The sequence below is a fragment of the Rattus norvegicus genome, chromosome 5, assembly GCF_021556685.1.
Source record: "Rattus norvegicus strain SHRSP/BbbUtx chromosome 5, alternate assembly SHRSP_T2T, whole genome shotgun sequence".
In the NCBI taxonomy this organism is placed as follows: Eukaryota; Metazoa; Chordata; class Mammalia; order Rodentia; family Muridae; genus Rattus; species Rattus norvegicus.
This window is the reverse complement of record NC_141538.1, coordinates 34907501-34930102: the sequence shown is the minus strand read 5'-3', so window position 1 is coordinate 34930102 and position 22602 is coordinate 34907501. Positions and strand designations below refer to the sequence as shown.

Here is a 22602-nt window from a genome sequence, read left to right as displayed (position 1 = left end):
CAAAATTACATAATATAAGGCTGTTAGCCATTTCTAATGATATCGCTTTATGGGCTCTCCAAAACTATAAGCAAGCTCACGGAATGAAAACTCAAAATCAATCCTCTAAATCTATCTTGAAATGGCAGCTGGAGTAAACAGACTGGCTGTAATGTTCTCACAAGTTCTAAAACCTCATCAATCCTTCGTAAATCTTGTAACAATCTCTACCTGTTTGATTTTTTCTTAATTACAAATAAGTTTGAGTTAGTCAATGTAACACTGGCAATCCTTAATCACAATCTTTAAGTTCTCCTTGTAACACCAGAGCACAGCCACAACTTTGGAAAGTCACCTGAGTCCTGAGTATGTGACTAGGCAGCTGTCCTTAGGGCAGTGGAATTAGCATCAAAATGCAGATACAAAGTTTGACTGCCAATTCCTATATATGAACGCACGATGGCGTAGTCTCTAGTACCTCAACAAAGAGACATTGTCCTAAATTCTTTTAGAAGCCTGGTTTCTAGGATAAGAATTCCATAAAAATATTATCTCAATTTAGACCTGTTTCCCTAGGTTGGCCCATGTCACATGTTATCTAGAATGACTTCATCCAAATTACCAGCTTTATGTCAACTTTCTGTTACCAATATTATACCCATTTAACCATATGCAATAACTAAAAAGCCAACAATCTATGACCAAGGCAAGTAGAGCATATTTACACATTTAAAACCAATCAGAAACAAATTGAAGTGGCTACACATATCTTCAATATTTAGACCAAACACCATTTTTACCTTTTTAGCTATGATTTTAAGAGAAGCACCTTGTCACCTGTTGAGTCAAATAATAAGTCAGGGATTTCTCTAAGAGAAACAGCTGTCAGCTCTTGTATCAAAGAAGCTGAGAAGCTGCTGGCGCCTTTAAGATCAGCTCGTGTAGACGCTTAGCCTCTGGGCAGCTTCTCCAGCTGACCTATGTTCCTAGCTACAGGTGTAGGGCTCTAAAGGCCTGATTGAAACTGTTTTTATTCATTTGTTCCCTTTTTGAAACGAGTTAAAACCAAATCAAGGTGTAAATGACCGGCAGATAAAGTTTTTACCATTTTTTCTTGTGAACATGAGACATAAAACATTTAAACAACGAGAAACGAAAACCACAGACATGCACTGACAGACATGGGGACATCCTGGTGCACCAGGGACAAACAATAGACAAAGAGGGAAAAAAACAGATGGTGTTCACGGTGACTATCCACTCGAGTGGAGTCGATATGGACGATGGATTGTCTCAATTCCTGGACTAGTCCATCAACGTGTTGAAACCCAATTCCTGTAAGATACTGAGATATATTATCTGAGCAACATGACTGACATTCACCAATGGTATGGAAGTGAAACAGTCCTGAATATTTTTACTCACAACCCAATTACATTAACTCCATCAAGCTCTGCATGGGCATTGAGATGTCCTTTTGTTTGATTCTCCTGAATAAATTTTCAGGCGGTCTGCCTCTATCAAGCCTAATCAGTATGATTCTGCAAAGCTGTCGCGTTGGCGCACGGACGCCGCGGCGTCCCGCGGGCCGGAGTGGGAGCTTAATCACACCTTCTACAAGCACAAAGACAAAATTTTTCTCCCAAAATACTGTGTTCCTTTTATCTCCTCCCTTCTCACCCGGGGCGTTCTTTCCCCAACCTTTCGCCTCTGAATTGGAGGGGACTATCTTCTTGTAATTTTTCCTTGAGCTCTTTAATTTTTTACTCAACCCTGTTTCTGACACGCCGCCGCCTTGCCCTTCCCCCAACGCTCTCTGCTTTGCTGTTACACCTGGGCAGCTCCCACGCGACCTCTGACGCCGTTTGGCGGTAACTAAAAACTCAAAGGTCAATAGAAAAAGCAACCATAGAGGCTCCTGCCGCATCCAGCGAAGGAGTGAGGCGGAACAGATCAAGGCTAAACATAGTCTCTCAGAGTCTTATCCCCACTCACAGCTTCTGGATCCCTTCTGTGAAACGGAGGCTCTCCTTGGCACCTGGCAATGGTGTGGCTTTTGTCCCGGGTTCCCAGCACCAAATGTCCCACGCGCAACCTCGCCAGCAAGAAAACATGCGGGGACATAGGAATCCTAGCTGCGACCAAACTTTATTAATATCTTAAGGAGTAGCCCCCGCGCGCCCGCATGGCGCAGCTATATACACCCTAGCGCGGCTCATCCACACCTGATTGGTCGCTTACCCATGATCTCATAAGGCATGCCCCGGAATGGGCAAAGACCTGGCACAAAGGCACTCTTGCACATGCGCACACAGTTAACTTCCTGAAAGGAAGTCGACTGGCGGGGCGGAGGCCAGCGCCATCTTGTCTAGCTCGGCCTTCCACATGGGGCACAGTGGAACCCAGCGCCATCTAGTGGTGGCGAATGTTACTGTGGCCCTCTACAAAAGTGTGGAGCAGAGACTGAAGAAAAGGCCATCCAGAGACTGCCCCACCTGGATATCCATCCCATATACAGACACCAAACCCAGACACTATTGTGGATGCCAAGAAGTACATGCTGACAGGAGCCTGATATAGCTGTCTCCTGAAAGGCTCTGCCAGAATCTGACAAATACAGAGTTGGCTTACAGTCAACCATTGCACTGAGCACAGGGTCCCCAATGGAGGAGTTAGAGAAAGGACTAAAGGAGCTGAAACGGTTTTCTATCCATAGGAAGAACAACAATATCAACCAACAAGACCACTTAGAGCTCCCAGGTACTAAACCACCAACCACCCATGGCTCCAGCCACATATGTAGCAGAAGATGGCCTTGTTGGACATCAATGGGAGGAGAGGCCCTTGGTCCTGTGAAGGCTCGATGAAGTGTAGGGAAATGCCAGGGCAAGGAAGTGGGAGTAGGCAGGTGGGAAGTGGAGCACCCTCACAGAAGCGTGGGAAGGGGGTACGGGATGGGGAGTTTCAGGAGGGGAAACCAGAAAAGGGGATAACAACTGAAATGTAAATAAATAAAATATCCAATAAAAAACTGTATGAAACTAGACAAAGAAATCCTAGAACTTACGTAGAGATATAAAATCCTAATATAGCAAAAGCCATTGAGAGGAAAACAAAATCAAAAAAATAATCTCAATTTACACAGTACTTGGTTTCAAGTTACTCAAAGTTGTAAGAATATACCATGAGGAGACAGAGCCGAAAACGAAAACAGCAGCATCCAGAGTGCCCTCCTCTTCTTCCTTCCCCACAGAAGCCACAAGCATCTGTGGCAGGCTTGGAGGTTCTCTTCGTGAAGGCCACACCGGCTATGAGCTGCCAGCAGGACGCACTGCTTCCTGCACTGGGAAGTGGTAACAAACGGCTACTATGGCTTGGGCACCAACGACCAGCCAGGTCCCAAGGATAAGAAGTTAGAACTACTGCCGGCTAAGTGGAACAGCAATAAAGAACTGTATACCCTCCGGTATGAATCTAAGGACGGGGCCAGAAAACTTCTGAAAGCTGTCTCTGTGGAGAATGACATGATCATCAACGTGCTGGAGCATGGCACACAGCAGATAGCAGACTTGACTCTGAACTCTTCAACAAATGGTATGGGGAAACTAGAATCCACTGGAAGAAGAATGTGACTTAGTCCATATTTCACCCTGAACAAAACACAGCTCCAAATGGATCAGCCATTAATACAAGATCTAATAACCTGAAACTGTTAGAAGAAAATAGGAAATAGAATATACTTCAGTACATAGGCATAAGCAAGTCCTTTCTGAAAACTTCACGAAGTCAGGAAATAACACTAAAAGCCAATGAATGGGATTTCACAAAATTGAAGAGCTGTGTAGTAAGTGAAATTATCACCAGAGAGAAGGGACAACCCATCGAATGGAGGAAAAATCTTTGCTAACTTTTTACTCTGTGACAGTGACTCTTGGTTGTCAACTTGATTGGATTCGGTTCAATGTACATGTCTGGGAATGTCTGTGAGGTCACTTCCCAGGAGAATTTACTGAAGCTGAAAGACCCTCCATCACCCAGAGTAGGCAGCCCCTTCTAGTGGCAGCTAAAATACAAAGGGACTAATGGGAAAGCTTTGTTCTCTCTGCTCACTTTCACTTGTTGCTGGTAAGTGCATCTACTCTGCTGCCGGTGCTGTCCTTTGCTGATACTGGAATCCAGCTTCCTCAGTCTTCCACCATGGAATGAAGACCAATGACTCTCCATGATCCTCTAGGTTTCCTGTTCCAGATTGGGACTACTGCAACATTCAACCTCACGAACTGAGAAGCTACCATGATTTCCACCTTTGCATTATACAGACAGCAATTGCTGGACTATTCATAAATTAGCCAATTTCATAAATTCCCTGTGTAAGAAGTATGCGTCTATCTACTCTATCCATTCTGTTCTTCTAGAGAACTGTGACTAAGACATAAAAAGCAGAAGGGAAGTTGTGGGAGGGATGGAGGTTGTGGGAGAGTAAAGGGAAAATGGAAGAAGAAAGTATAGGGGTTATGATGGTCAAATATATAATATACTTGAAAGAAATGATCTTTTGAAAATCAACAACACCAATGATACACACCAATTTACAACACATGTAATATTGTATTAATATTGTATTATAATAACCTAAAGATCCTCTCCAAACTCCTAATGTGACATAGCCCTAAAGACCATACGGTGTTGACTCTGACATTTAACATCTTTCCCTCAGAGTATCTGAGGTCTAATAGAATGTTCTTGCCCCTAGATGACTGCTATGGGAAGATCCTGTGCTTAGCAGAAAGGAACACTGAGAGGCAAGCACATTGCTGTCTTGTCTTTCCTCTTCAGAAATAAGGTGGGGCCCAGCATATTATCAGAGCATCAGAAAGATCCACACACATTGTTATAAGGCCACTCCCCGCATCATGCGATTCCCAACTGCCACCCATATCGACAAGTGAAAAATGAGGTTCAGGTCCCTAGAATTTTCACCAACACCTCTTGGACTGGCTTGTAGAGTCCTGGGATCTGCTGTTTAGATCTTTTGCACAGAGATTAATAAGGAGCTCTATGTTTCTTTCAAAATAACACCAGGTTACAACACGTGAGCAACTAATTTAGACTACCACTGACCTCAAGGGTTATTCATAGCCTTTAAAATAGAAAGAGACACATCTCTGTAAGGAAATCTCTGATTTTATCTTCCCTTCTATATGCAGCCCTCAGGCAGTAGGGCCACATGCCAAGGACAACATTCAAACTAAATAAAAACTGAAAGATTACCATTGTTACTACAAGGAACTGGATGTGTTGACATGGGGTAAACAGGATGAATTTACCACTTTTCTTTTCCTAGCGGTTCAAAACACTGCTGTCTAATGGCTAGATCCTGTAAGACAGGTTAGACTCACTTACTTCCTGATCTGAAAGCCAAAAGAAAAAAAGAAAAAGAAACAAAGAAAAGCACAGCAGTATATCCACTAGCAACATATCAACAAGCAACAAAATTACTCTTTAGAAGTCGTATGCAATTCATTTTAGATGTGTTATTTGTTAAATGAAAGCTGGTCGTTTAAGGAACTAGAATAATATACAGTTATGTTAACATGTAACATGAGAAACATAAACTTAAACTTCCTGATTTTTAAATTATCAGAGTCTATAAAAGCACTATGGCCTTTTATAATGACCAGCAGTGCTAAAATCTGGTTTAAACAATTAACCACCTGCCTGAGTTCCACAGTGGAAGGGAAGAAATAAGGCAGGAAGGAAAACAAAGAAACAAAACAACAACAAAACACACACAGAGAACACAGACAGACAGACAAGTTGGCACTCTGATAACCTAATGAGCTTTAGACAGCAGAAGTCCCTCCACATTCTTGGGAGCTCTCCTCCTTGATGTAATTCCCGTTGGCTCTAGTCTACGTGGGACCCTGCTATCATCCTGTGAGTGAGTCACCAGTCTGTCCCACACAAGCCAAACTAACTGCTGCTTTCCACATCTTCCTTTCTTGCTATTCAGAGCAGAACAAGTCACAAAGCCTGTATTGCCTCAGAGATAAGACTATGCCAAGTAGGCCAACTACAGGAAATCAGAGCGCCTAGTATTTTAGTATTTTAGCATTTAGAGGGAAGTTTATTCACCCGTAGTTTGCTCTAAGAGAATATCTAAGTGTATATAAAGTTGGATTGGATTTCAAACTTAAGCAATGGCACACAGTGGCTAAGAGTATAAATTCTGTTAGACTAAGCAGGAATCTGACTGGTCGTGCCACTTACTAACACACACCATACTGAGAAAAGATCCACGTGCTAAGTACTATGGTATTGTCAAAGTGCTGTAGTCAGATTAACTCCATCACTACTAAAAAGACCCATAAATAGAGTGACAATATGGAAAGAGTAAATTGCACACAAGAGCACAGAGCTAATACGATAAGCAATTGGAATGGAAGTAGTTAGCTCTGTAATTGGAGACCACATTCTTCCATTTCATTGGTGGTTTAAAATCTTTAACCCATTGTAAGAAATATAACCAATGGCAGGAAGTGTATTTTTAATACAACCCACAACACAAATACATATAAACAACTATTATATATATGTATATATATACATATATATACTATTACATATATATTTGAAACTAAAATTTTATGAAAGTATACCTACTCTTATTCCATGCAATGAACTGGTTACATCGTGTGCTATTTCAAACTGCTAACTCCCCACAAAACTGATAAAAAACCTAGTGAGCCATGACCTGACATTTGAAAAACGCACAATAATATTTCTTTTGATCACCATCAGGATTTTGACAGACTTAACCAAGACAATATATTCAAAGCACTCAATAGAACCACCACTCATACCATGTGCTCAGTAGATGATATTGATCTTGAAAACTAGCCATAGCTATGAGGAAATGGGGAAACCCTGGCATGGCTATAGATAAACCTACTGACAGTTAAGGTCTGTGCTTGGCAGAGGAGTGGGAATTTCCCCAGTATTTTGAACCTGTCCTTCAGTGGACTCCAAGTCAGAAAGCTGAATAACCCCAGATAATTCTTCTGAAAGATACTTGACATAATCACATCTTCTAAATCCCTTTTCCAATAAGATAAGAGGTCTGGAGGAGTCAGAAGTAAACATTTTTGGCTATTTCAGAAGAATAGTTAACCACACAAAATAGTAAAATAAATAGCAGAAATAACATAGAACTTATCAAGCATTTATGACGTGGCAGGTGATCTATCCAATGCTTCTCTTGCCTTCATTTATTTTCCTGGCAAGAAATCAAGACTTAAAAAGCTGTGACAAGTTTATCAAAATTACACAGATGGGAGGTGACAAACCCAGATCTTCCTGATACCAAAGCCATGCTCTCAACTTACATGGGTCATTGTATACAGTGAAGTTCTAAATATGTGCACATTTAATGATCCAAAAACTTTATGAATTATAATTTCTTGTTTTATTTTTAAAAAGCAAACTCATTTATTTAATCATATTTTTATGAAACAAAGATAAACTTCCAGCTAAGCAGTTGTTTGGAGGCACGGGCAGGCAGATCTTTGAGCTTGAAGCCAGCATGGTCTACAAACAAACTGTAGCCAGGGCTCTAAAAATAAACAAACAAACAACAACAAAACAACAGACAAACTTCCAACTGAAAGTTTTTGCTAACTTCTTTAAAACTTCTGGGATTTATACAAATCCAGGACCAAATGCAACTTTTTTTTTAATTTTGTGTTTATTTAGTCAGAGAGAGAGTGACAGACAGAGAGATACAGAGACAGAGAGATACAGAGACAGAGACAGAAAGACAGACAGACAGAGAGAGAAGTAGCACAAATCCACACTACTAAGTATGTGAGGAGTGCAGAAAATATTCTGTAGCCAATTAACTCTCCTTGTGGGTATCAGGTTGTCCAGCTCAGGTTGTCAGACTTGGTAGCAAACACCTTTATCCAAATCTTTTAATGCATTTTGCATCATTTAGTAAAATACAGTAACTCAAATAAACATCCATATTTCCGATGAGATGTAGATGACTAGCTTGAAATAATGACCTAAAAGTTTAAGAATAAGGAAATGGAAAGCAATGGAAACAAACAGGAAAAAAAATGGCACCTAACCTGACTCTCATAGAAACAGAAAGGTCAAATAAGTCAGAGAAGAAGAATGATATCAAAGAAGAGGAACAGCACTGGCAGGGATGAGACATGGGAAACTGATTACAGAGAAATGAAAAGGAAATCAGATAAGAATAGGTAAAGCACTGAGACTTTGAAAGTAGATACATAAAGCTCAATTAAACAAGGCATGTGGAGACATAACCTGAGAAGCTCCGGGGGAAGCAGTATTTAAGGCTGGGGAAGACAGCCATGGGACAGAAGGAGGTAGAAAGTTAGAAACCAGCAATTGCTGACACCTTCTAGGAAGGAAACTATGTCACTAGGACATGTGAGAGAGGTGGAGAATAAATTTCTACTTATACCCTTTGATTCCTCTAATATTTATACAGTGTACATGTGTGAGCTAGAAACATGTTATTACAAACATGTGTGTAAAATGATTTTTTTTGGACCCATAGTACCATGAAATAAAACCAGGCATCTCCTGGTGTTTACTTTAGGAGCTCAGGTTAAACTATAGCTTATTTATACTCATACTACCCTCAAAAGCCTGTAAAAGCGTTTCAGCTGGCTTTCCCACTAGGAAATCACCCCTTCAGCTTTTGAGCATCAGCTTCAAGATGAACTGGGTCCCAGCATTTTATAGTCCCTTTACACAGTTGCCCAACTTGGATGAGTACCCATTTCATAACATTTTATTCCAACATGTCATAGGATCCAGTCATTTACCCCAGGGACTAAAGCAAGTAATGGAGTCATAAGACAAACACAGGATAACCCAGCCCAGATGTGGCTCAGATAATGTCCACCTTCCAGTTTTTCCCCAGCCCTCTAATACTCCCACTTCATTAGTATTTATCAATATTTGTTGATATCAATATTTATCTTTTCAAATGAAGCCCCAAATGCAATTTTTACAATGTAGAAGAACAAGTTATTATGTAGCTCTGTTTTGTTTTTAAGAACTAAGTGTAGTTCTTCCTGCCATTCCTTTCAGCCTTCTCTTCTAACCCATATCCATTCTTTGTGACTCTTGAGCATCTGGAAGAACAGCTTTCTGGTAGGGACACCACAGAGCCACACTTGGCTGGGATTTCAGAAAGAAACTTAATCCTCTTCTACATCCTCAGTTCCAGTTTCCTCAGACTGTACCGCCTGCCTGTGTGAGCTACTCCTCCTAGTTCACCTACATCCCCTTGAGATTCAGCCTCTGGCTGTAGAGCCAGTGTCCAGGATCTACCTAGTTCTTCCCTATCACTCCTTTCAGCCATTCCTATTAGCTTACTCCACTGTTAATCCTTGCTGACCTGCAGAACTACTCTCTACCACTGCTACCAGGCTTGGCTGTAACTCAGGGACCCAACATCTGCCACACCGGGCTCGGAACCAGAGTGGGCAACAGCAACCAAAAATGAAACACCGACCCAGCAAGGATGAGATCTAATATCTATACCAAGAAACATTTCAAACATACTATGTCCAGATGCCTAGATCCCAGCTCAAAAACACAACTTAAACAACCAAGACAATATGCCAGATAAATAATCCCAGAACTGCTAATCAAAAGAGGAGGAAGAAAAGCATGACAACAAAATAAGGGGAATTAAATTAATAAACACTGCTCATTAATAAGCCTTAATACTGAGGATCCCAATTCACCAATGAGAAGACACAAACAGACTGGATTACAAAACAGGATCCATCCTTCTGCTGCATCTAAGAAAAGCACCTTACCATCAAGTACAGAAATCACCTTGGGGTAAATAAATTGAAAAGGTTATTCAAAAAAGCAAGCAAGCATAGCTATTTTAATATCTTATAAATTATTTAAAAGAGAGAGGAAATAATATTACATAGTCATTAAAATAAAAAGCTAAGAGGATCTTATATACTAAATATTTACTCACTAAACACAAAAGCACCCAATATCATAAAAGATATCCTAGTGCAGCTAAAATCACATATTGACCCTAACACAGAAATAAAGAATGAATTTAATACCTTACTTTTGCCAATGCATAGCTCATCCAGACAAAACTTAAACAGAGAAATGAGGGAGTTGAGAGATATCATAAAATCCAATGTACCTAACAAACATCTGCAGAACATTCCACTAAAACATCCTTTGGAACTTTCTCAGAGCTGACCATATAACACAAAGAAAGTCCCAACAAATATGTAAAAAATGAAATAACATCCTACATCCTATATGACCACCATAGATTAAAGATGGATATCAACAAAGCAAAAACTACAGAAAACTTACAACTCATGAGAGCTGAACAAAGCACTTCTGAATGAAAACTGCGTAGAGAAAGAAATCAAGAAGGAAACTGAAAACTATACAAAACTGAATGAAAATTATAACACAACATACCCAAACCTATGGGACAAAATGAAGGCAGTTATAACAGGCAAGTTCATAACATTAAAAACTGTAGAGGGCTAGAGAGGTTGCTCAACCATTAAAACTGAGGATCATAACCAAAATAATTTGAGAAACATATTAATAACTTAAACACACTCAAAAGCTCCAGAAAAACAAAAAGAAATAACTCCAAAAAGAGTAGATGGGGAGAAATAATTAAACTCAGGGCTAAAACCAATAAAATAGAAATAAACAAAATCAATGAAATAAAGAATTGGGGAGACGCCGCCGGAACCTGAAGGAAACAGACCGGATAAACAGTTCTCTGCACCCAAATCCCGTGGGAGGGAGAGCGAAACCTTCAGAGAGGCAGACACGCCTGGGAAACCAGAAGAGACTGCACTCTGCGCACATCCAGACGCCAGAGGAAAACACCAAACGCCATCTGGAACCCTGGTGCACGGAGGCTCCCGGAAAGAGCGGCGCAGATCTTCCCGATTGCTGCCGCCGCAGAGAGGACTTAGGCAGTACCCCACGAGCAAACTTGAGCCTTGGAACCACAGGTAGGACCAACTTTTCCCCTGCAAGAAACCTGCCTGGTGAACTCAAGACACAGGCCCACAGGAACAGCTGAAGTAGAGAGAAAAAACTACACGCCCGAAAGCAGAACACTCTGTCCCCATAACTGGCTGAAAGAAAACAGGAAAACAAGTCTACAGCACTTCTGACACACAGGCTTATAGGACAGTCTAGCCACTGTCAGAAATAGCAGAACAAAGTAACAATAGAGATAATCTGATGGCGAGAGGCAAGCGCAGGAACCCAAGCAACAGAAACCAAGACTACATGGCATCATCGGAGCCCAATTCTCCCACCAAAATAAACATGGAATATCCAAACACACCAGAAAAGCAAGATCTAGTTTCAAAATCATATTTGATCATGATACTGGAGGACTTCAAGAAAGACGTGAAGAACTCCCTTAGAGAACAAATAGAAGCCTACAGAGAGGAATCCCAAAAATGCCTGAAAGAATTCCAGGAAAACATAAATAAACAAGTAGAAACCCATAGAGAGGAGACACAAAAATCCCTGAAAGAATTCCAGGAAAACACAATCAAACAGTTGAAGGATTTAAAAATGGAAATAGAAGCAATCAAGAAAGAACACATGGAAACAACCCTGGATATAGAAAATCAAAAGAAAAGACAAGGAACTGTAGATACAAGCTTCACCAACAGAATACAAGAGATGGAAGAGAGAATCTCGGGAGCAGAAGATTCCATAGAAATCATTGACTCAACTGTCAAAGATAATGTAAAACAGAAAAAGCTACTGGTCCAAAACATACAGGAAATCCAGGACTCAATGAGAAGATCAAACCTAAGGATAATAGGTATAGAAGAGAGTGAAGACTCCCAGCTCAAAGGACCAGTAAATATCTTCAACAAAATCATAGAAGAAAACTTCCCTAACCTAAAAAAAGAGATACCCATAGGCATACAAGAAGCCTACAGAACTCCAAATAGATTGGACCAGAAAAGAAACACCTCCTGTCACATAATAGTCAAAACACCAAACGCACAAAATAAAGAAAGAATATTAAAAGCAGTAAGAGAAAAAGGTCAAGTAACATATAAAGGCAGACCTATCAGAATCACACCAGACTTTTCGCCAGAAACTATGAAGGCCAGAAGATCCTGGACAGATGTCATACAGACCCTAAGAGAACACAAATGCCAGCCCAGGTTACTGTATCCTGCAAAACTCTCAATTAACATCAATTAACATAGATGGAGAAACCAAGATATTCCATGACAAAACCAAATTTACACAATATCTTCCTACAAATCCAGCACTACAAAGGATAATAAAGGGTAAAGCCCAACATAAGGAGGCAAGCTATACCCTAGAAGAAGCAAGAAACTAATCGTCTTGGCAACAAAACAAAGAGAAGAAAAGCACACAAACATAACTTCCAAACTATCCAAATATGAATATAACAGGAAGCAATAATCACTATTCCTTAATATCTCTCAACATCAATGGCCTCAACTCCCCAATAAAAAGACATAGATTAACAAACTGGATACGCAACGAGGACCCTGCATTCTGCTGCCTACAGGAAACACACCTCAGAGACAAAGACAGACACTACCTCAGAGTGAAAGGCTGGAAAACAACTTTCCAAGCAAATGGTCAGAAGAAGCAAGCTGGAGTAGCCATTCTAATATCAAATAAAATCAATTTTCAATTAAAAGTCATCAAAAAAGATAAGGAAGGACACTTCATATTCATCAAAGGAAAAATCCACCAAGATGAACTCTCAATCCTCATCTTCGGTTGGTTTATATACAAGTGTGCAATTTCTAGGCTTGAAAGTAAAATGATGCTATCTGGTGCTGGATAGAGGAGCCTTATTTTTTATTATGGCAGCTTGCTATTTTTGTAACATGGTGATTTGGTTGAACACAATAAAGTACAGTAGTAACTGAAAAAAAAAGAAAATAATAGATCAGCATACTAAAGTTGTGATCTCAGGTTTATATGCTGAAATGTTATTAATAATTTAACTAATGTTTATCTCAATTTTTTTCCTATTTAACAAAGACTCTTGTAGTATGTTTATGTAAATGAGGTGATTTTAGTCATGGAAACATTTGCCCTAATAAAAAATTTCCAATATATTCTAAAAAAAAAAACCATATATAATTCAAGTTTCAGGGGATCTGAAACTCTTCTGTCATTGTGGCACCAAACATGTATGGGATACTTAGACATATATGAAGTAAATATTCATGCACATAAAAAAAAAGAATTGGTTCTTTGAGAAAATCAACACGATTGATAAAATGTTAGACAAATTACCGAAAGACAAAAGAGAGAAGATCCAAATTAATAAAATTGGAGAGCAAAATTGAGACACTACAACAGATAATGAGGAAATTCAAAGAACTATAAGGACATATGTTAAAAATAATTTTCTACCAAACTGAAAAGCCTAAAAGAAATCCATGGGATTTCTTGATATATATGACCTATCTAGGTTAAGTCATGATGAAATAAACAATTTAAACAGATTCATAATCCCTAAGGAAATAAAAGCAATTGAGAAAAAAAATGTTCCAATCTACCCCCCAAATTCCTAGAGCCAGATAGAGTCAACACAGAACACTATCAAAACTTCAAAGAACTAACACTCATGCAAATGCTCCTCAAATTAATCCATAAAACATTAATAGAAGGAAAACTTTCTAAATTTTTTATGAAGCCATTATTATTCTGATTCAAAAGTCACACAAAGAGCCCCCCAAAAAATAAAATTATAGACCAATATTTCTTATGAACATAGATGCTAACATTTTTAAGAAAATGTTTGCAAATCAAATTCAAAAAGATACCAAAAAGATTATCCACCCTGATCAAGTTAGCTTCATTCCAGAGATGCAGGATGATCTAATCTATGTAAATCAATAATGAAAGTAAGAAGTCAAAGTACCTTTATTTGCAGATGATATGATCTCTCTCTCTCTCTCTCTCTCTCTCTCTCTCTCTCTTTCTCTCTCTCTCTCACGCACACACACACACACATACACACACACACACACACACACACACACACACACACACACTAAAATAATCCTTAATGATAAAAGAACTGGAATATCACCATCCCAGATTTTAAATTGTATTACAAAGCTATAGCAATAAGAGCAGCATGATATTTGCATGCAAACAGATACTTTGATCAATGGATTCAAAGACCCAAGCATAATTTTATACATCTATAGATAAATTCTTTTGACACAGAAGTTAAAATTATACACTGGAGGAAAGACAGCATCATCAAAAAATTGTGCTGGAAAAACCGGATAGTTGCATTTAGAAGAATGAAAATAGATCCATGTCTATCACCCTGCATATAAAATAACCATAAGACTAGATCCCCTAAATATGATAGAAGGAAAAGTAGGGAATATGTTTGAACTCATTGTCACAAGAAAGAACTTTCTTTTTATAGGATAGTTTATGTATTTACATTTCAAATGTAAATGTTATCCCCTTTCCTAGTTACCCCCTCTCCCAGCCCCCACTTCCCCTGCTTCTGTGAGGATGCTACCCCTCCCTCCCACCCATTTCCACCTCAACACACTGGCATTCCCCTACACTGCCTAAAAGAGCCTTCACAGGACCAAGGGATTCTCCTATTGATGCCAGACAATGCCATCCTCTGCTACATATGTGGCCGGAGCCATGGGTCCCTCCATATGTACTCTTTGGTTGGTAGTTTAGTCCCTGGGAGCTCTGGGGGTCTGGTTGTTTGATATTGTTCTCCTATGGGGTTGCAAACCCCTTCAGCTCCTTCAATCCTTTCTCTAACACTTCCATTGGATTCCTCATTCTCAGTCTGATGATTAGCTGCAAGCATCTTAATCTGTATCACTAAAGCTCTGGCAGAACCTCTCAGGAGACATCCATATCAGGTTCATGTCAGCAAGCACTTCTAGGCACTAGCAAAGGTGACTGTGTTTGGTGGCTGCATATGGGATGGATCCCCAGGTGGGACAGTCTCTGTGTGGCCTTTCCTTCAGTCTCTGCTCCACTCATTGCCCCTGTATTTCCTCCCATGAGTATTTTGTTTCCCCCTTCTAAAAAGGACTGATGCATCCACATTTTCGACTTCCTTGTCTTGAACTATATATGGTCTGTGAATTGTATCGTGGGTGTACCAAGCTTTTGGGCTAATATCCACTTATCAGTAAGTATACATCATGTGTTCTTTTGTGATGGTGTTACCTCACTTGGAATGTTCTAGTTCTGACCATTTGACTAAGAATTTCATGAAGTCACTGTTTTTAATAGCTGAGTAGTACTCCATTGTGTAGATGTACCACATTTTCTGTATCTACTCCTCTATTGAAGGATATCTGGATAAAGAAAGAACATTCTAATAAGGCCACCTACAGCACTGCCAGTAAGACCAAAAATTAAATTAATGGAACATCATGAAGATAAGCTGCTTCTTTTCACTGAAGGAAATATCATTTGAGCAAAACAGCAGTCTATAGAATAGGAAAAAATCTTTATCAATTATACATTTGATTAAAAACATCATAATACACAAAGACCAGGAAAAAGCTTAATATCAAGAAAAAAATAACCCGATGAAATACAGAACTAAAAAGATAAAATGTGAATGGCTAAAAATACACTTTAAAATTTTTTCAACATCCATAAGTTTTCAAGGAAATACAAGTTAAAAGTCTTTTGATGTTGGAAGGCTATCCCAGAATCTAGTTTCCTGAGGAATGTAGTGACAGTGGATATGGAGTCAGCAATAGAGGCCAAAAGCTGCTTACTCTTGGCGATTTAACTCTTTCTTGCTTTTGAGGGCCAAAAACTGTTGTTTTCTGGCAAATAACTCCTGCTGATATCAGCAAGGGAAAAGAAAGTTAGTTACTGGGTTCTTTTCTTTTTGACTCAGGCCTCTTACTGCAGTTCCTTAACAATTCCTGAGCCAGAGTGAAAAGAAAAGGAAAGAAAAGATGAACCAGAGGATTAAATCCCCACTTTATTGTTGGTCTTAGTTTTTATACTTTCTCTAAAAATTTACCTCATACAACTATCAGGCAGAATGTTATAACAAGATAATTAATTACGCAGACTTCTAAGCATCTCTACATTCCATAAGCTGATAGTAAGTTTAAGGCAATTGTTCATGTCACAGGTTGATAAGGATTAAGGAGTTACAGAATTGTTTACATGTCTTTCCATTAAGACTAGTACCTGACTAAACATTCATTATAGAGTTTATGACTTCACAAGTTCATTATAAGTTTAAAGCAATAGTTTTTATGTCACAAGTTATTCTGGTTTTATCAAGAGACTCTACCTTATGTCTTATTAATCTGAAGTTTTGTATAGATAAACTAGTCAATATTTTATTTTCTGTCCTTGCACTTATAATAAATTGTCCATTCCCAGTTTATGACCTTCAATTACCAGATAGTGGTCTCACTCCTAACCTAGAGGGAATGTTTTCCTAGATTTTAAATTTGTTCCAAGCCTGCTCTCTTTTCCTAGTGCAATTAGCCCATGACACCTGAAGAGAGCTATATGCATCTTTTGTTCTATAGAGAGCTTGATATTACTTGTATCAATTTAGAAGTTCTATACAGTCATTAAAAGGAATTATAAAATCAATTCATCTAAACAGCATTACCCAGAAGATGTACAGAAAATACATCTTCATATTGATACTGCAGGAGATCTCCCCAATAGTGTGGGCTCATGCCCAGGAATTATTAGGCTATGTAATAATGGTTGGGAAAGCATATCAGCAGTGAGAGTCAATTCTGGAATGGAGTCCCTGAGGACCCTGCATCTCAGAGTGTACTCATTGTAGCTATGTAAAACAGAAGGCCATCTTCAGAAAACTCATTTGTTTGCCATAACTTTTCATAGATGACTTCTGACACTTTGAGAATTAATCTTATTCCAATAAAAATGGCCAAGATCAATACAAAAAATGACAACTTATGTTGACAAATATGTGGGGAGAGGGACACACTTATTGACTGCTAATAGAGTACAAACTAATATTATGCAAATCAGTGTGCACTTTCCTCAAAATGCCAAAAAAAAATCCATCTATCACAAAATTCAGCTATACCACTTTTGGGTATATACCCAAAGGAGTCAATACCTTTCTGTGGAGATACTTGTTCATCCATGTTTATTGCTGCTCTCTGTAAAATAAGTAGAAACTAGAAAAAAGCCTAGATAGTCATCAACTGATGAGCGGATAATAAAAATGTGTTGCATTTTCACTATGAAATATGATTTAGTTGTTAAGAAAAGTGAAAGTAGCAGGTAGGTGGAGCTATATAAATAATTTATTAGATGAGGTAACCCAAATCCAAAAAGATGAATGTTGCATGTTTTGACCTATATGTGGACATTCGCTTTTAAGCTTTTTATAGTGTTATAATGTGATAAAGGAGAAGCTAGGATGGAAGGTTAAATGGGAAGCAGAATGGAAGGCAAGGCAAAGGAGAGAACATGGAGAGGGACAATTAACACGAAAGGCATTTTGAGAGGTTTTATGAAAACCAACTACTATAGGGGCTTTCTAAACATATATACATAGATGAAAGAAATTTAAATTGAGTCACCATATAATGAGTAAGACAATGCCCTACCTAGACAGCACAGGCCACCAAGTAAAATCTCCAGTGTCAGGAATGAGCTACATCTTGCTGTTTCCTTGGCCAAAGGGGTACCATACATCACCTGTCAAACATAACACTATTGCCAAGGCAACCTGATGGTAATGCTCTTTGATGAAGACACTACCTATATCATGGAGAAATCAAGCTGGTGCCCAACTAGAAGCTTCTTCTCTACTAACTAGCATCTATGGTACCAGAAGGTACATCGTATGCTACTGGAGGAGATAAGTAGTCATCAGCATCATCTAGCTATAAACCTTGAAACCTGTAACAATGACCTGCCTACAAGATACACTGGTGCAATAGTGACACTAATGTTATGGTGGTAACCAACCACTTTTTAGTTAGATTTAAGACTTATGAAACCCATACCTAATACTACTAAAGTGGCCATGAACCTGAGACTAGATAGGTCATAGGCCCTAATGGAAACCTACTATTATTATACTGCTAAACGAATATAGCAATAAAATTAAGCTAACGACATATTATTATATGCATAGTTCAATGCCTCACTCAAGCCTCATCAGGGAAGCTTCTTCTTACGGTAGAATTAACACAAAACTCCACAACTGTGGAGCATTAGAAACTTTGGACTACTCAGGCATAAGTGAGATGTTTCCACCACACCGCTTTCTTATGGCTCTAGGATCTTTGTAAAAGAAGGAGCAGAAAGAGTTTCAGAAGCAGGGGTGGTAGATGACTCCAAAGAACAGCATCTTCCAGCCACAACAAGGCTCCATACATGTGAATGTACACCAATTGACAACATGCACAAGACCTGCAAAGACTCAAAAGAGAAAAAAAAATCCCAACATTGAGAAGGGGATATGGGCACAAAGTTCCACCCACAACCAAGAAGCTTATTGCAATTGATGCTTGCTAGCAAAGAAAAACTAAATTAGTGTCACTGGTTATATAACCACACTCTAGGTCAGGTCCCATGCTCAGGGGTAGTGCCCACTTTTTGTTTTGTTTTACTTTGGCATGGTATTTTTGTCTTTGGGTTGTTTGTTTGTTTGTTTGTTTTCATTTTTGTTTTGTTCATGTTTTGATGGGAGAGAGTGAAGGAAAGAGGATAAAAAGCATGGAGTTGGGCAGGCAGGAAGGTAAGGAGGAACTGGGAGGACTTGGGGAGGGGAGAGAATATGATCAAAATGTATAGTATAAAAAGTCTAAATAAAAAGAACAACTTTATCAACCAAAACATAAAAAGCAAAAAGAACTAATTAAATAACTCAGTTATGCTTTCTTTGGGAAGATGTAGACACTCCACACTTTCTAAATAATCTGTTTTACTGCATGTATCATACTAAAATTCTCAATACTCATGGCAAGCACAACCCAAAGCCTGGGCAACCAATGGTGTGTGGGATGCTGTGAGCAGTAACTGCAGTAAACAAAGGGATACAGAGTTCCTTGAATAGTTGAGGTTCAAGGGAAGAAGTGCCTTAGAGGATGATTCCTTCATCAGGCTGTGATTTAACTGCTTTCAGAGACAAACTATGAAACTCTTGCATGAGTCAGAGGTTCTGTATCAGGCTATATAAACAGGTACAAGTTACAGCGTGCACAGGCAAGACAATAAATCAAAACCAAACTGGTACAGCTAGACTTTGAAAGCCGGTTTGATTACTCTCTGCACATTTGCCAATTCCCAGGTCTAAGATCACTTGACGTGTTGTGTGAATGAAAGTGTTACATCCTGTTTGCCCATCATCCATATGGTTCTCAGCAGAGAAGTATTTATTGAGCCTCCAACAGATGAGTATTTTAGAAACTATATTAACTAGAAAAGATCCAAGGGTTGAATAATTACTAAGCTCCTAAAATAATCATTTGGGTTTTTTTGTGGGGGTTTTTTTTTTTATTCCCAAAAAGCAGCAAATCCTGTGTTCTTTATAAGAACCCAGCCACAGAATTCACCCTCAAAATGCTAGGCTAAAATAAAGAAAACTTGTATGGAGCACACATAGTCAGATCTGAAGTAAAGATTAACTATGTTTGTGACAGCTTACCTTACACATGCCTTATCTCATTTACACCTACTCCAACTCATAAATGATGAAAGCAAGTTTCAGCAAGAATAGGTGACATGGAAAGCAAAGCAAAGACAGCCCAAACCAAGCACAGGCCTGTGACAAAGGGTTTTACAGGTATTACAAAGATTGAGCACACCAGGCAATAGTGGTACATGCCTTTAATCCCAGCAGTTAGGAGACAGAGGCAGGAAAATCTCTTGAGTTCAAGGCCAGCCTGGTCTACACAGCAGGTTCTGGACAGCCAGGGCCACACAGAGAAACCTTTCTAGAAGAAAGAAGAATGAGGAGGAGGAGGAAGAGGAGGAGGAAGAGGAGGAAGAAGAGGAGGATGAGGAGGAGGAGGAAGAGGAGGAGGAGGAGGAGAAGGAAGAGGAGGAGGAGGACAAGGATGATGTCTAAGCACACACTAAGATTTTCAAAGCCTTTACCTGCCTGCTTACAAATTATAGATAGGGAATTACACATTCCTATTATGATACTCAACTCTTGATACATGTTACTGCCCAGAGTTTCACAGGAGCAAACCTGAAAAGCAAGACTACTTCTTCTTTGAAACATGAAGGTTCACTAGTAGTTCTAAATAACCCTGTACTGATTCTTGGGATTGTGGTCTTCTTTAAAATGTGTCACATTGGGTCTGGGAAAAGTTTCTTCATAGTTTTGTTATGCAAACTGGCCTTCCCTTTCAATTACACCTTTAGATCATTTGTTTCCTTGGATTTGGCTAAATCTCAGAATTCTACCAACTGTTGTTTACCACCTACCTCCCTCTTTGCCAATATCCTGACCTGAGCACAAATGTGACTTTATCTCTCTTCTCCTTTTATCAAACGTGTGTTTGTATATACTTACACTCTGCAGGCTCAGGTTTACCTAAAGTTAGGAACTACTGTGGAAATCCCTCTGTCCTCTGTGGACTTCTGTCAGGACAGTTCTTTTGTAGGAGCAACATTCTTTGCCTCTCATGTACCTTGAATTTCTCCTTCTCAAAATTCAGTATTACTCTCTAGGAAGAAAAAAAAAAAACTCACCAAGCCCTGAGTTTGGGAAGATGTCTTCTCATCTCCTTTCTCTTCAGAAACTTCTTGCCTTCATAAAGAATATTTTCTACCTTACTCCTCCATGCAATATATATGCCAAGGGCCGGCCTCTAGAGAAACAAGAGTGGGTTTTTTTCTTACTGTGATTGGGCAGATTACATCTAAAACATTGTCTTCAAATTCCACTAGCAAAGTTGATGAGCAGGTACCCACTCAATCTGACTTTTGCAGACTTCCAAAAGAAGTCTTAGTTTAGACTTAGTTGTTCTAAAGTTCGGGTGAAAAATGTAAATTACTAGCACCATCATATCACACTGGAGATAATAAACACTTCCAAATTGACGTAAAAGCCGGGCACAGTGGTACACACCTACTATAACCCTAGCACTCAGGTAGAGATGAGATCACAAACTCAAGGTCAGAGTACCAGCTAGTTTTATGTCAACTTCCCATAAGCTACAGTCATCTGCAAGGGGGAAACCTCAATTAAGAAAATACCTCTATAATATCAAGCTATGAGCATTTTCTTAATTAGTCATTGGTGTGGGAGGGCCCATCCCATTGTGGGTGGTGCTGTCCCTAGGCTGGTGGTCCCAGATGCTGTAAGAAAGCAGGCTGAGCAAGCCATGTCAAGCAAGCTAGTAGCAGCACAACTCTGTGGCCTCTGTCTCAGTTCCTGCCTCAGGTTCCACCTCTGCTTGAGTTTCTGTCCTGACTTTCTTCAATGGTGTGGAAATATAAGCCAACTAAACCCTTTTCTCCCCAACTTGCTTTTTGGTCCTGATGTTTCATCATAGCAAAAGGAACCCTAACTAAGACAGTTTGGGCTGTAGGCCCAGTTCTAGGCCAGCCTGAACTACACAGCATGACTGTCTCAAAGACAAACAAACATACATGATTTCATTAGAAATCTACTTGGTAGAGCGTGAAGTACCTTTTATATGTAAGCAATTCATATTTCAGTTTTATCATCTTTCATGTGTCTACTTCAAAGTAATCTCTGACTTTACTCAGGTGATTGATATTTGATTAAATCAAGCCTGAATATAGTCAAGTTTAATATCTAACTACACTTGAAGCAAGATATTTTCCCAAACAAGTTTTCAGTTGTACAGGGTTTATTTTTTTAATATATTAACATGATTTAAATTTCCCAAGTTAATATTAAGAAATACCACATCTGAATGCACTCTAGAGTTTTGAGAACTATATAGATATTGACTACAAAGATTTTTTTTTCAGTATTAGAGATCAGATCTTGAATGTTATGCATGCTAGCAAGAACCCTACTAAGCCAGATCCCTAGCTCAAGATTTTTTTATCTTTGATAATATGTATACAAGAGTGTGTGTGTGTGTGTGTGTGTGTGTGTGTGTGTGTGTGTGTGTGTGCAGGCAAACAGCACACATGGAAATCTGAGGATTACCTTGAATATTGTCCTCACTATTTAAGATAGGCTCTTTTGTTGTTCACTGGTGCTTATGCCAGGCTAGTTGGTCCTCACATTTCTGTGTTTCTCCTGTCTTTATCTCTGATTGCCTCATAGGAGAAATGGAATTACAAATATGCATTACTATATCCAGTCTTAGGCGTGTTCTGGGGATCTCATCTTAGATTCTCAAACTTGTACAAGAAGCATTTTACCTACTGGACCATTATCCACCCAGCTCAAAGATTTTTAAACATAAACTTGATAAGTGAGAAACTAAAACTTGAAATATGTATGCCTTGTAATCTTGCATGCTTTTAATCCAGGAATTGTTCCTGGATTAAATTCTACAAAGTTTAAATTAGTGCTGACAATAAACTGTT

The 22602-nt window shown here is 39.1% G+C and overlaps 1 protein-coding gene across 5 annotated transcripts in view; it reads right to left on the bottom strand.

The window, feature by feature from the left end:
* The window catches only part of LOC120102838 (uncharacterized), a 108802-nt gene that overhangs the window by 78634 nt on the left and 7566 nt on the right, over positions 1-22602 (bottom strand). For all 5 annotated transcript variants that reach the window (XR_015620156.1, XR_015620159.1, XR_015620158.1 and 2 more), the window contains exon 2: positions 20782-20900. Coding sequence is in view for 1 of the 5 variants with exons in the window: in XM_087551496.1 (XP_087407622.1) it covers positions 20782-20900 (119 nt within the window). In the remaining 4 variants the exon portion in view is untranslated. The remainder of the gene's footprint in view (positions 1-20781; positions 20901-22602) is intronic.